The 16076-nt window shown below is 34.2% G+C and overlaps 1 protein-coding gene across 1 annotated transcript; it reads right to left on the bottom strand.

Moving 5' to 3' along the window:
- Positions 1-15380: 15380 nt before the first annotated feature.
- Positions 15381-16076, bottom strand: LOC148953198 (uncharacterized). The gene has a single exon (XM_089087900.1). It carries the CDS (start codon positions 16074-16076, stop codon positions 15381-15383), a length of 696 nt encoding a protein of 231 aa, XP_088944026.1.

Here is a 16076-nt window from a genome sequence, read left to right as displayed (position 1 = left end):
TATATATATATATATATATATATATATATATATATATATATATATATATATATATATATATATATATATATATTAATAAGATTTTGTAATGTTGAGAAATAGAGAATTTAGTGTTGATCGTTTCAAAGGGTAATATAATTGTTTTGCCAAATATTAGTCTAACTATTACTCACAGTGCTGTTGCCAAGTTTGAATTGTACTGGTATACACTATCATTTCATTTAGTCATGTGACATCATAAAATGATAATGTGTAACTACGATATTTCGTTATTCGTAAAACTATTCGTAATATGAAAAGGGGTGTATTTTGAAATATTTAACAGCTTTAAGGGACTTGTTGTGAGTTTGGATAAATTTATAATCCCCTGTTTTGAAAACTGCTGAATTTTTGCAGGAACAGTTGCTTAGCTTAAAAGGTTCATGAACTTTTGGTCCAGCGCTACTGCCTTAGACAATCTTTTTTTCGCGATTTACTGAAGAGGCTTAGTTCTAATATGTATGTACCCTAACGTTGACAAGTGTCTACCTTAAATATTTTTATCTGAAATATATTTCAATTTTTTGTATTCCATTTGATTTGATTTGAAATTTAATTTTATTTTAAATTTTTTAAAAGTAAAGTTAAAGAGGTATGGGTCATATGCAAACCCTCTTTCTTAATAGAAATATTTTGATAATCATGCGTTGTATTTTGCTAGTATCACTTGGGGTCTTTGTTGTCGTAAATTGGTATTTCATAGTTTGCTGTTTTACCATTTCAACTGCACTATTTGCTCCTGGTGTTACAATAGAAATGACAAACAGGTAGATCATATTAAAAAATAACTTGTATAAACGTTTTCTTACGGCCAGAGCTTAAGTTAAAGCCAGTCTTTTTGTTTTAAAGTCACGATTCGAAAATAAGTTTGCCTAAAAGTGACAGTTCAACTTATTATAGAGTCAAAATCCAATTAATAAGAATATAAGCCTTGATTTATTTTGCAGTAAATTCTGGCAAACCACAAATTAATCCTGTTGTCGTTTAAACTCAGGAATATTTTACAAAACAAAATCTTTGTGCTTGGATTTCAATAGAAAATACAATTTGCTGTTTACTTTTTTTAGGAGTTAGAGCTTGAAATGTTTTAATCTAATCATTTCAAATAGTATTGCTAAACAACAGTGAAGAGCTTGACACTAACAGCGTTTATTATCTCGACTTGTCTGTCTATCGACAAATCTATTGGTGAATTTTTTTTCAAACTTTTTAGGATCAGCTCTTACCGGCTAATGCCCTGCATGAATAATATTTTACTAACACCAATATTCAACTTGTCTCAAAACCCAGCAGTACCTGTTCGTACTGGCTCGAATTTAATGCTGGTGACCGTCCATCGCTATAATTTTGAACAGGATAGCCAGAATTTTTGTTAGAAAACTTCATGAGGCCTTTTTTCAGTAGATTCAAGTCATTTCAACTGTTTTTTGGTTCGTTTTTACTAAATACGTTGTTTGGGTCGTACCACTTCATAGCATAAATTGGTGTTAAGCAAAAGCACTTGCTTGCTTGGAAATTTTTCACTTGTCTAGACACGTTGAAACAAAAACATCTTGAAATTCAAATGATGGAACCAAAAAAGAATGAAAACGACATTTTATTTTTCAATAGAACCCATTGGTAACCCAAAGGACGTCAATAAAAGGAACGTTTCTTCTGTTTGTTATACTTCTAAGGATTTTATATTCTGAGTGATACCAGCATGTAAAGCAATATAGTAACTTTTTAAAGTGCGATTTTATTGTTTGTTAAAAGTGCCTTCATTCATCGGAAGAAGTATTTTTGCTCACGTACATTTGGGCCACTTATGAGAGAAGGGGAAGGCGTCATAACATCTAACCGTCAGGAGCACTAACGTCAGGACATGGACAAAATACGTCATAACATTGACAAAAAAATCCGTCTGAACCACTAACCGTCATAACATCTAAAACTTTAAAACTTTTGTTTTTTGGGGTTTAGGGGGGAAAAGGTACCTAAGTTAGGTTACGTATTTAATATATGCTATGCCTAACCCCCACCCCCCTGATGTTCAAATATATATCCGAAATTTGTTTCTAAATTATTATATATTTATTACTATTATATAAACTTATAAATTTTTTGTCGAGTCCTGACGGTTAGTAGTTCTGACAGATTTTCATTTTAGATGTTATGACGTTTAGTGCTTGTGACGGTTAGTAGAAATGGAAGCACCCGTGAGAGAACAGCAAGAATTCGACCGTAATATATATATATATATATATTTCAGCTTTCTATCCCTTACAACTAATTGAGTGTGTTTTTTAAGATATTATAGAATATATTTGCTATATTTTACCTTAGTGAAACAGCATTGTTGTTGCTGTTGTTATTTTTTTCTGTATAATTATGAGAAAAGTTTTCAGAATTAATCTATTTTGTAGAATTAAATAATGCAATTGTTCCTTTTAATTTAAAAATTTTTTACCAGACAAAGATGTGTGCGTAGTTTTTTTATTAACCAGATTATATCTATTGACTCCTGAAGTATTCTTTCTTCTGAAGAAATCCAACATTTTGTAACCATGTTTGTTTAAATACTAGGATTTATTTAAATAGTAAATACAATATTTAAATATTGATATATTAATATGTATTAATCAAAATTCAGGCCATAGTTGTTTTCTAGGACATAGAACCTAACAACCACATTTCCCTAAATATGTACATAAAATTAGAATGCGTTAGAATAAAAATTTAGTGTAAATACATTTTATCGTGTTTTACTTTGTTACTTGGCCGAAAAAAAAAGAAACTGTAAATTAACTATTAGCTTCTGAAATCCAAAGTACTCTTCTTTTTTCTCTTTTGTTTCGTAAAGTGGATTCAAAGAGCAAATAAATGTATCGTGTTATACGTTTTTTATAACTTAGTCTTAATTTTTGTTAACTGCATGTTTTTTTTTTAATTGTACTTCTAAAGTTTTACCATCTCGTGTATTTGGTGCTATAAACTGGACAAGCAATTTGTTTTTCATACTTTCATCATTTTTATTGTTGGTTTAAACTACTTAAGTTTGTGTTTGTGATTGCTGGTCGAATGTTAAAATAAACGGGATTATATTGTTTGTTTTGTATTTTTGATAGTATGTTTAATTTTATTTATTTATTTTATTCAAAACAAAAGAAAGCCATAAGCTTGTCGCAATACAAATACAAGAAATGACAGCTCAACAGCAACACTGCAAAACACAAAACTAAAAATAAAATAAATAAAAATATTCTTCAGTAAAAACAACTGTACAACTAACTATATTACAGAAACTGTTTTTCATAGAACTCAGTTTCAACTAGAGCACTCTTAAATGTTTGCACCGTATGTTTCCAAAGTTTTGTTGCTCGGTTAATAAAACTACATTGACCACTTGCACTTGCACTTGCATTTCTTGTACATTTGCGGCTGATACAGTTTATGCGAGTTTTGTCGAGTGGCTGAGTAATGACTAAGTTTGAATCAGCCCAGTCCACCTTATTAATGCCCTTTATAATACGGAACGTATTGATCAGGTCAATCCTGTACCGTCGAAACTACAGGGAAGCAAGTCCCAAACATTGCAGTCAACACTGATACGTTAAATGACTCAAATGTGGCACAAACTTTGATGGCCGATGTTTGAACCTTTTCAATTTGATGCGAGTCACGTTTCTATGTCGGATATCACACAGAGGAACAATATTCTACCACCGGGTGTACTATTGTCTTGTATAGTGTCATAAAAGTTTGAAGGTTAAATTTCTTGAAACTTCTCTTAATTCGAAGCAGACTATAATATAGCATTTCGCGAAAGTATTGACACATGCTTGTGAAACTTCAACGGGTTATCAAAGTGAATACCCAAATCCCTTACTGAATCCGCAGATGAAACAGGTGTATCACCAAGAAAATAATGATAAGTCGAGCTTTTCGAAAAGTAATGAAGCATTTAACACTTTTGATGGTTTACAACCATGGAGTTCGATTTACACAGGCATTCAGATCCTCTTGAATAAGGGCAACTTCTACCGGGGAGGTGACACTTTTATACAGTTTTATATCGTCCGCAAACAGTTTACAGTGGAGTGGTGATTTACTTCAGCAAATCACTGACAAACAAACAAAATAACACTGGGCCCAAACAACTGTCTTGCGGCACACCACTCAAAATCGGACTCTCACTTGAAAGTGTACTACCGACTATAACTTACTGGGGACGACCTGATAAGTAAATTGTTATCCAAGCTAAAATTCTACTGCCTAGCTCATTGAAAATATTTTATATTTTCTAGCAATTGCGCATTGCATGACCTGTTTTTCTGAAATTATGTTGTGACGGATGTCATAATCTATCTCTCTCGAAGCAATCCTGTATCCGATATACAATAATCTTTTCAAGAACTCTTGAAAAAATTGAAGTGTTTGAAATTGGACAATAATTTGCAAATTGGGACTTAGATCCTCCTTTATGGAGTGGTATACAACCGCTTTTTTTCCACGCTAAGGGGCATTTACCACTCAATAGACAACGGTTAAACGAAAACGCAAGAGGTTCAGCTAAACGCGTGGCTGTCTTCCGAAGAAAAGCGTTAGAAATACCATCTATATCTGGAGCTTTATTAACGGAAAGGTCATGGAGAATTTTTAAAACCATATATCAGAGTCATCGAAGGGCACTTTATCTGCTGAAACAAATTCGGTAAAATGGGGTGGACTGCACGCTTGAACGTCATTCGGATTTACAAAAACTGACGAAAACACATCAGCCTTTTTCTGATCATCACCTATTAATTCACTAGTAGCTGGGTCATCAAAATGCACGAACCAGTTGAGGAATCAGTCTTGTTTCTATTAACATACTTCCAAAACCTCTTTGGACACCCTCGAGTATTATTAATGATTGACGATTCGAGTGATTCTCGGTTAGTACGTAGAGATCGAGTGGCACGATTTTGAGCCCTTTTATACGCACACCGCGGATCTTCGTTTTTTTTTCAACATATACCGTCTCCATTGTTTATTTTTATCACTAATAGCATCAAGTATGAATTTTGGCAGTCGTCTTCTTTTTCTTGTACCTTCTTATATGTAATAACGTGGAATGAACCTATCACTTGCTTCGTTTATAACCTCGCGGATAAACTCAAAAGCAACATCCACATCTGCATTACTAGACTGAAGCTCCTCAACAGTAGAAACGGGACGGATAAAGTCTTGAATTTCCTCGTAACGACCCTTATTGTAATCATAATAAAATCTAGAACCACGAGTTCACCTCTGCATTTACATTCATTGATAGATACATAACTACATGGTCGCTTTTACCTAGAGGTGGCAGCATCTTAAGGTCCACTATGTCATCTGGAGATTTCGTGATCACCAAGTCCAGTACACGAGGAGTGGAATCACTTCTGAGTCTTGTGGGATCAACAACATGCTGGTACAGAAAATAGAAAACTATGTAAGGTTTGAAAAAGTTTAAACGCAAAACTCTTGTCCGTCCCTGACGTGGCTTGGGATGACCAGTCGATATTGGGTGCATTGAAGTCACCAAGAACAAGAATTTTTGAGGAAACAGATGCTAGGTACGACAGATAACTCAGCAGACGATCGTCATTTAACATACTAAATTCGTTTCTAGATGGACTTCGATATATGACCACAATCCTTACATTTTGGGATACCCCGGCAGCTTAATTTCCTCATTAATTACTTCACTTAATTTACTAGTAAACGAAATATCGACTTCTGCGTGTTTCAATTCTGACGAGGACGGAACATAAATACAAACTCCTCTTTTTCGAATGCTTGTTGTGGACGATATTAAAACCATTCAGACAGCAGAAATGTGCTTCGGGATCGAGGCAGTACTTTGGAAGCACCTCAGTCACAATAACTATATCAGGTTTCTGTAAATTTACCAAAGAATACAGTTCATCAAATTTGTTTGAAAGTACGTCTGCATTTGTATGCAACACGGAAAGATTATTCCTCAATTTCATGCCTGGAGGGGGCCGCCTGTCCCTAATGTTACTTTGAAAAAAATTACCATCTAAGTGTCTATTTAGACTGGTTACATTGCAGGGTATGTCATTTAATGTTCCATTGCAGCCGGATGGGCTACACGAATCTAACCGTTTTTTGGAACTGTGGAGTTCCCATGGATAACCAAATCAGCTTCGCCCTGTGCATGCCTGACCTGTGAATCCTCATATAGCTTTGCTCTTTTCTCACGGTCGGTCTTGGAGACATCATTTCGGAACTGAATCGTATCTGACCCTTTTCTTTCGTAAGAGTTTTGCAAAATCTGTTTCTTAGTCTTGAAATCTGGGACTGAGAATAATATGAGAACAGGCCTTTTTTCGGCATTGGTGGTTGAAACTTGGCTTTGCTGACTACTCAGACGACGGATATTAGAGACACTTATGTTTGGGAGCTCGTAATCACTTGCAAGGTATTTTTTTATGTAAATTTCATCACTTATCTGAGGGGGGGGGGGCACCAAAAACAACGATATTTAGCTTTCGATCTGGAATTTTCCTATTTCTCGAGCAAGTTTACATTCTTCTCCAAGAAAAAGTGTAAGAAATATCATAATTCTCGTTCGGTGAATGGACAGATCTGAGACTAAAGAATCTGATTATAGACGTATCTTGTCCTTTTGGTGCAAATGTAAAATATCGATGGAATAATTTCAGGAATATAGTCCGTGAAGTAGCAAATGATGGCTTAGGGAGGAAAGTTAGAAACGCAGCTAAAAATATTAGTGAAAACGCTTTAAGCTTTGTAGAAAAGGGGAGGGGTTTGTACAAGAACTATTTAAGTGATAGATTATATGAGAATAAGGGGATTGTGAAGTAAGTGGAGAAAGAATTGAAATATGAACTGGTGGTGTGAAGTGGAGGTCTTGGATAAAATTGCCGAAGATCTAGAAGATGCAGCCAGACGGCATAATAATAAGATATTGTATTGGCATATTGAAAAATGGAGAGGGAGTAGTCAATCTGGACTTGCCCCAGTTAAAGATAGGAGCAATTAGCGAGAAGGAAAGAGTTAAAGAAAGTGTGATAAGGTCCTTGGACCTTATCACTAAATAGTGATAAGGGAAGCGTGCAGAACATCTTGAGAATGCATAAACGTGACAAAGTTACAGGAAAGGAAAGAGAAAAGAATGGAAAAGTCTATGATAATTTGGAAGTGAAGGAAAATTCATTTTGAGAGAAAGACTTAGAGACAGTACTAAAAGCATTAGCAAAGAATAAGGCACGATGTGAAGATAGTGTTGTAAATGAGTTTTGAAATACAATGGTTGTAAAGTAAGAGATAAATTACTGAAGATTATTAGTACAATTTGTAAAAAGGGGAAAGTACCTAGTGATTTTAGGAAAACATTAATTAAATCCCTTTAAAAGAATAGTGATTAATTAAAAAAGTTTTCCACTAAAAAAGTAAACCAAAAATGAACAAAAATAGAATCAAATAATCTACCAAGCATACAACTACCACAAATCAGTATCAACAAATAAATGAAACAAAAAAAAACCAGAAATTAAAATAAATAACAGAGTCAAACTCAAAAGGAGCAGAAATTAATACGAGTAGGGTGCAAAACCCCTTTATTTTCTAAATGCCAGAATATAATTTTTCAATGGCGCTAACAGAAAATTTTCCAGCGGGGGAGGGGCCAAACGCCAAAATATCAGTGGTGGTTAGGTGACAGGGAATTTAATTCAGGAATTTGTTTTCGTAGGAATAAGTTTATTTTTAAATGCTTTTAGTAAAGAATTCTCAAATATAAAGGGTAATTAAATTGCCTGCAAAATGAAACAAAATACTGTAAATTTTTAACGGCAAGGATTCCTAGCAAAAGGATCAATTTGTTTAATCAATAATATATTTAATTATTATGTATTTAATTTTAAAAGAAAATCAAACCAAAATTACAGAAATATTGCTTTCGTAGATTATAACAGATGTAGAATTGTCTTTATACAATTTCCTAAGCCTTAGAATAGTTTACACAAGGAGTAAAGATACTCAAAAATCATCCTGCCTGCATAGATACCACGTTTGGATTTTATTACGACCATGTAAAATATACCTCTTTCATAACAGGACAATTCTTGCCCTCGAACTTAAATCCCTTATATATTCAGACATAAAAAAAAAGAGAATAGTAAAAGAAAAACAAAATTTAAACTTAGCTGTCAAATTGACCCTCTTTCTTTTTATTGTCCTATTCAACTAAATAAAATGAACAATTTCAAAAAAAAATTCGTCACAAGAGAATCTTATCAAATAGTTTGTGAAAAACAAACGAAGTAAAAAGTGACATGGACCAATATTCGCTAAAACTAAAAACTTAACTCTCATGACAATTGCTACACCGGCAGTATTGGCTTTTTATGCTACTTCTAAATATTTAAAATTCTTTCAGTTTATTGTTACCCACCCAAAACCAAAAATTTGAGAAAATTGACCTGAATTTTTAAAAAAGGGACCCTTCTTCCCCACGCAAAAAAAGCAAGCAATCTTATTGAAAGGCTCCTTATTAGATACATCATATCAGAGAACCCTGCCGTAAAGGTTTCAAGCTCCAATCTTCAAAATGTGGAATTACGCATTTTTTTTTTTTTAGAAGAAACATCGTTCATGCATGTTTATTTGTTTTCTTGCCCAGGGGTGATGTAACAAACCGAAGGTCCAAGATAATTGGGAGGGAGCTCGTTCAAACGTAAATTTAAAGCTACATTTTAAGTAACCATACAGATTGGACCAGGGGAAAGTCTTGTTTTCTTGCTATTTTTGGACACAAAACTACGACTTTACCCCGAAGAGGATGAATTTGCAATAAATTTAAAATTTTGAGAAGCTAATTGATTTAAAAGTATGAATGACTATATATTTTAGGCTTTCTAGTTGTAAAATAAATAATGTTACAAAGCGGCAGCACTGGAGTCAGTCAGGTTGGTTCATTTCATTTGTAATGAAATTAGTCTACGTTTGGCGATCTGTAATTGCGGATCAGCTATAATGGGGGGGGGGAGTCATTTTTTAGGTGGGGGTAGGGTACATTCCTAAAAAAGTACATTTTAATGGACAAACTGCTTACTCTTCACGAGGCTTCAGACAAATGTTGAAAGAGATAGGGGAGGAAGAATTAATTAAATTATTTCGCTATACAGCAAAAATGTTACATTCCCATTTCTACCAGCACAGAGGTGGAAAAGGCAAAGCATGTCATCATCAGCCCCACCAAGAAATTTCTTTGGGGTGGCAAGTACTGCAAGGAACTTAGTTTTCAGCAATCTTAAATGGTGTTATTTTCTATTTCTATGAAGTACTTCAATGTATTTAAACAAATTTATGTAGTATATTTATCGATAAGAAAATCCTATTTTAGAGATTTTGATGGCTTCAGTTATGTTGAAAATCAAAATTCTCACAGAGTTTCCATCCACACAAACTATAATACTTCTGTTCTTCCAACCAAAATTACTTTGTAGTAATATTAACAAGGATTTCATACCAAAATTACTATTCATCACCAATTTTTTAAGTGTATTCAAATTTTATCCAAAATTGGCATTGAAAATTTAAACGTAGGACGGTACTAATACACGTACAATTATTGATTTGCACATTTTAAAAGCAATTAACGAGGGATTTCAAGGACAAGTATCTCAAATTTTATCTTGGTTAGGCCTGGGTTTGATTTGGGAAACAATCAGAAGTTAAATAAAAAAAAGCTTTTCAACTGAAAGCAAGAAACATATTTGAAACATATTCGAAAATATTATTCTTTACATGAAGCAGACTGTTTCCTCCTTAGCTCCTTACTCCTGTGAAGTTTGGCTTTTTTCCAAATTTTAAAGAAAATTTACAACTGGAAAGATAAGATTTTTCAAAGCCCTAAAAATACTTTTGTTTAATGAGCAAGGTGTTGAGAAGGGGGCAGTTCCGCTTATGTACAAAGTAATCTTTATTTGTTTTAAGTTCTAAACTTGCTCCATACTTTAATTGAAAACCCTTTTCTATTTGTTTAATCACATTTCATGAAACTGTAAAGTTTTATAAATACAGAACTTTTGGTAACGCAGAAAAAACGATCAATATTTCAATGATCTCTGTTTGGACTTGGATGAGTAATCAAAAAGTCGTGGTAATGAACTGTAAGTACGGAGCGACCCGGCTCAATAGTAACCGAAACTCTAAAAAACTGAATTTTGATACCAATTGATATATCAAAACAATTGGCTTATTATGCTGATTCTAAATATATAAGTTTCATTAAGTTTAGTTTGACCCATCAAAAGCTACGATCTTGGGAAAATTTGTCTGATTTTCAAAAAAAGGGGGAAAGACACCCTCGAAGTCATAGAATTTTAATGAAAATCACAGCATCGGATTCAGCGTATCAAAGAACCTTACTGTAGAGGTTTCAAGCTCATATTTACAAAAATGTGGAATTTTTGCTAGGAGAAAGATCACGGATGCGTGTTTATTTGTTTGTTGTTGTTTTTTTTGTTTTTTTTCAGGGGTGGTCGTATTGACCCAGTGGGCCTAGACCGTCGAGAGAGGGTTAATTCTATTGGAAGCACAAAAATCTAGTACCCTTTTTAAGTGACCAAAATAATTGCAGGGCAACTAGGCCTCCTCCCATTCCACTTTTTTCCAAAATCGTCCATTCAAAATTTTGAGCTAGCTTTTTTCTTCAGTATACTTGAAGGACCCGATAACTATGTCTTTAGAGACAAAATGACCCCTTTCAGCCCCTGGGGAAAGGTTTTTAAGTTTTAAAATTTACCCATTGCTTTATTTGTTAGTGGGAATATGCATATATTTTTCGGGTGGGGAGGGGAGGAATTTCAGTCTGGGAGAATTTTGCACGGAGAGAATTTCTTAAAGAGAGGGAATTTTTCAGGGGGTGAATTTTTCAGGAGTAATTTTACACTTGGGGAATTCTCCAGAATTACTATACAAAGTTCCTTTATAATTCTTGCTTTCTCTTTACTGATTCAATTTTAGGAGTGGAGATGTTAACGGTAATTGTTCGGGGTAAACTTTCTCCAGGATTGGATTGCCCAGACGATATTTCTGTAGGGCGGGGGATTTTTACCTTGGAGGGGGATCCAGGTATCCTGGCGCTATTAAAAAAAACAATCAGAAATTCAATTTTAAACAAACAAGTTTTTTCAACTGAAAGTAAGGAGCAACATTAAAACTTTTTTTTCGGTATTTTTACGGATATTTTTTAACAATATCGACAGTTATGAACTTGGTTATCAAACACCAAAATATTTAATGCCTTTAGACTCAATTGTTTATAAAAGTAACGCATTATCAAAGAAGTTTGTAAAAGTAAAATATTAAAACTAAGATTAAGAAAATCAAATAAAAATTTTAATTCAATATTTTTAATTTTATTTTGAATACCAAAAGCCAATATATTTGACACCTTTATGCTTCATAACTGTAAAAAAATTAAATCTTTCTCAAAGCGACAACTAGATAAATACAATCACTTTTTTAAAAATAAATGAATGCTAATAAAACACAAAAAACGTACCCGTTCAGGGGGAAAATACAAGAATTCCCAGCATTCTGTTCAGGAGAAACATTTCTGATTTTAGCGGCGTCATATATCACCTAATGGGTATTCTGGAAATGCAAGCAAAAGTTGACGGAATGTTCTTACCGAAATTGCCCCTTATTAAGTTGTTTTCCTTGTGTTTTCTATAATTGTACGAACTTTCTTGTCTTCTAATAACTGCACTAATTACTAATAAACAAATACATATTTAGGATCACCATAAAAAGCTGATTCTTTGGTTGAATGTTGTCAATAGTAAGGCTCTTACACTTTAGTTATAGGGTCAAGATCTATTGGCAGGCAGTCAACAATGGGGTAACCAACATTTTTTCCATGGTTTTTCCATATTCTGTTTTTTTTTTCTTTTGGTTTCCTTATAATTACTTTTTAGTCCCAAGTTTCCAGGGGGCCATGCCCCCCCCCCCTGCCTCCATCCCTGACGGCGCCCATGTAATTTGTACTTTACTGAAAAAAAAATTCAAATGAATATACTGGAAAAAAAACTTACATTGTCAGTTTAATATACATGTGCTGATATTTATTCCTTAAAATCTTAATTAATTTTTGATTTGTTAAAGTTATAAAAATGAAAACATTTAAAAGATTTTTTAAAAACTTTTTTATAACTTTAAAACTTTTTATAAGTCTAAAAAGTACCATATTACTAAGTAATTTGCTTTTTACAGAGAACAAGCTAATATCATATAATTTCCACACTCACTCTTATCATAGGCAGCGCTGTAGGCCTGCCTAAGTAAAGAGCGATGTTGGCACAATGTATTATTATTTTTTTTTGGTTTGTTTCTTCTAGACCAGGGCACTTCATATTGAAGGAATTGTCGTGGAAACTTCGAAAAGGACTCATTCGATTGGAAATTGGAAGGGCTAGTGCCCTTTTTAATAGCCGAAAGTGATTGGAAGGAAACTAACACCCCTTCCACGCCCACCATTTCCCCAAACACATCCAATCAAAATTTTGAGATAGCCATTTTATTCAACGTAGTTAAAATATCTGGAAATTATGTCTTTAAGGAGGACAAGCCCCCCACAGCCCTCAGGGCAAGAGTTGTAAGTTATGCCCTGAGGGCATATAAGGTTTTTATAGAAAGCGTTGTCGTAGAAACTTCAAAAAGGGCTCATTCAATTAAAAATTGAAAGGGCTAGTATTCTTTTTGAAAGTCAAAAGAAATTGGAGGGTAACTACCCCCTCTCACACCCACCATTTCCCCAAACATATCCAATCAAAATTTTGAGAGAGCCGTTTTGTTCTACGTCAAAGTAGTTAAAAGTTCTGGAAATTAGGTCTTTGAGGATGAAAACCCCCAACAGCCCTCGGGGCAAGGGTTATTAGTTGTGCCCTGGGGGCAAATAAGTTTTTCTATAGAAAGCGTTGTAGAATTTTCAAAAAGGGCTCATTCGATTGGAAATTGAAACGGCTAGTGGCCTTTTTAATAGTCGAAAGTGATTGAAGGGCAACTAACCCCCCTCTCACGACAACCATTTCCCCAAATACATCCAATCCAAATTTTTAGAAAGCCATTTTGTTCAACGTAGTTAAAAGTTCTGAAAATTAGGTCTTTGAGGATGACAACCCCCAGCCCTCAGGGCAAGGGTTGTAAGTTATGCCCCGGTGGCATATAAGGTTTTTTATAGAAAGCATGGTCATATAAGCTTTGAAGGGGGCTCATTGGATTGGTAATCAGACGTTCCAATGCTCTTTTTATGATTCAAAATTATCGTAGGGCAGCTACCCCCCCCCCCCCATACACACACACACGTTGTATTGTCCTGAAATGCATCTAATAGAAATTTTGAGATCGCCATTCTATTCAAAATAGTCTAAATATCATATAGCAAGGCTTTTGGGGTTGAAAAAAAAAAGAGTTTAGGGGAAAGGGTTGTAAGGTATGCCCAGTGAGTATTTAAGATTTTTATGGAAGGGATGGTTGTTTAACTTAAAAGAGGCTCAGTCTTTTTCTCTGAAAAAGACTATGTCAATATAAAACGAGCAGAAATTAATTAAAAATAACTTTTTCCACAAAATAAGTTGTTTTTTTTTTAAGTAAAGAACTCCATTAATGGGTCTATCAAATTTTCACTCTTGAAAAAGCAATTGAAAGCTTCTGAGTCATCAGACCTCTTTAGTTCAGATGTTTATAGATAATGAACCAGAATTTGATTCGACTGATAGAAGATTCTTTTTTTAAAGGTCCTATCCTTGTATGATATACTAGATAAATACATTAAGAGGATTAGATCTATGTACGAGAACAATATTGCTTCGGTTAAGGTAGGGAATTAGGATTTTTGGCTGTTTTCGTATTAAATCAGAAGTTAATCTGAGTTTTGTTCTACCCCGAATGAGCCTTGTCCCAAGGAACGCGGCAAAGTCTATCTGAGAGCAAGAAATCAAATGGGAGAAAACTCCTAGATTGGGATTATACAGATGATTTAAGTGTCCTAGATGAAAACGTTAGCGAAATGGACGATTTTTAGGAGGTTTTGAGAGTTCAGGGTTTAAGAATAGGTTTGAAAATTGATGTTAAGAAGAATAACTCGCTTAGGCTAGGAATTAAATGAAAGTAAAGAGGTAATGCTTGGGTACAGAAAAGATAGATCAAGTGGATAGCTTCACTTACCTGGGTAGTGTTATTGGGAAAGATTTTGGATGTAGTGAATAATTTAAAAGTAGAATAGCCAATGTCCGGGGTTGTGTGTGTGTGTGTGTTTTTTTTTCATAGTTATACGATACGATACGAATTTATTATGGCAAATAACAAAAATTAAATGAGACACAATATAATTTAAATAATCACTCTTCCTTGTCACTTACTTATTAAAATGAGACACAAAATACTGTCAAAAAGACAATCTGTATCGGTTGGTAGCCACGGGCTTACAAGGCTTGAGTTTATTTTGGTGCCTTGTATTACAGCCTGTTCTTGCCGATTCAGGAAGCAAATCTCAATGCCTGTTTCACTCCAAAAGTTTCTGTTTAAAGATCATTGTAAGCTAGTGTCGCCAGAATCCACATCTTTCGAAGCCTAGAAATGTAAGGCTTTTATCATAATTCATGGATTCTGAAACTAATATCACATGGGTATCTCTTTTATGCACATTTTTTTGGTTGTCTCTTTGCTGTTTACTTAGCTCCGGATGGCACACAGCAAAGGTATACCCTGAAGTACTCAGAATGTACAGTTTACGAAGATTCATTGGCGAAAAATGGCTAAAAATAAATCGCTGCATTATAACTTTATCACACAAAGATATATGTGTCTTCTTAGTACAATTATTTAGATGATTCAACCATGACATTTTTGAGTTAAAAGTTAAACCTAAAATTGTCATATTATTTACAATTGGCACATTTATATCACTTTGACTAGGAACTTTTTTTTTTTAAAAACAAGACTCTCATAACTGCTGACTTTTTCCTATTAATTGAAAGCCGTTTTTCTTCACAGTCAGCCTCCAAACGGCAAATTATGCCATCCGTACTAATCATGGATCCTAGCTTATGAAGTATCAGCAATGACAAATCATCTGCAAACTTCGCTCTGTTTTCATGCCAAGTCACAATTTTGTTACACAGTATTAAAAATAAAACAGGTCCCGTTTTGTTACCTTGGGGTATTTCACAGAAAACCTCAAGAAAATCCGATTGCACTCCATCAACACTAGCACACTGTTGCCGTCCGTGTAAAAAACTATAAAGTATCCGAATTAAAAAGGTCTAAAATCTGTCATTAACTCAAGAATCTCTTGATGGCCTGATTTTGTCAAAAGCCTTTTCTAAGTCTGCTTGTAATATTTCCACAAATGTATCTTTATTTGCTAGATACTCTAGTACTTCTTCCATAATTTTGATTATATAATTCAATGTGCTAGATTCTTTATCAAATCTATACTCACAAGGATCTATTTTATCGCAGACATCTTCTAGTAGCCATTTCTTTAGAAAATTTTCGAGAACTTTAGATACAACAGGGGTAAAAAATATAGGTTGTAGGTCATTCACCCCTTTTGGATTCGAAACTTTAGGTATTGGCGTTAAAACTGCTTTTTTTAAATCATCTGGAAAGGTACCACTCAAAATACATTGGTTTAAAAAGGCTGTCAGAGGCTCAGCTAGAAAGGCTGCGTTTTCTTTGTACAGGGTTGCTGGAATGTCTCCAGGGTAAGTTGCCTTAATGGGGTCAAGTCTCTCAAGAACCTTTGCAACTTCGTGAGGGAAAATCACAGGTATTTCAGATGGAACAGCCAAGGGGGGAACGCTGGAAATTGGTGGATTGCTTCTGGAAATACTAGCAAAATACTTATTAATAGTGTTTGTGTCGAGCTTATTCCCATATTCGTCGTATACGCTTACACTTTGCCTTACAGAGCCAGTGAGAAGCCGTATTCCTTTATAGTAACCGGCTGGATTTGTGGTCATGAGCTCGTTCAT

The sequence above is a fragment of the Artemia sp. Qi Xiang Cuo genome, chromosome 4 (genome assembly GCF_049724085.1).
Source record: "Artemia sp. Qi Xiang Cuo chromosome 4, ASM4972408v1, whole genome shotgun sequence".
Taxonomy (NCBI): domain Eukaryota; kingdom Metazoa; phylum Arthropoda; class Branchiopoda; order Anostraca; family Artemiidae; genus Artemia; species Artemia sp. Qi Xiang Cuo.
The sequence above is the reverse complement of the archived record's forward strand: the minus strand, read 5'-3'. Positions and strand labels throughout refer to the sequence as shown.

Excerpts from the sequence above, each read along its gene's own strand:
- LOC148953198 (XM_089087900.1), bottom strand. The coding sequence starts at position 16,076 with ATGAACGAGCTCATGACCACAAATCCAGCCGGTTACTATAAAGGAATA.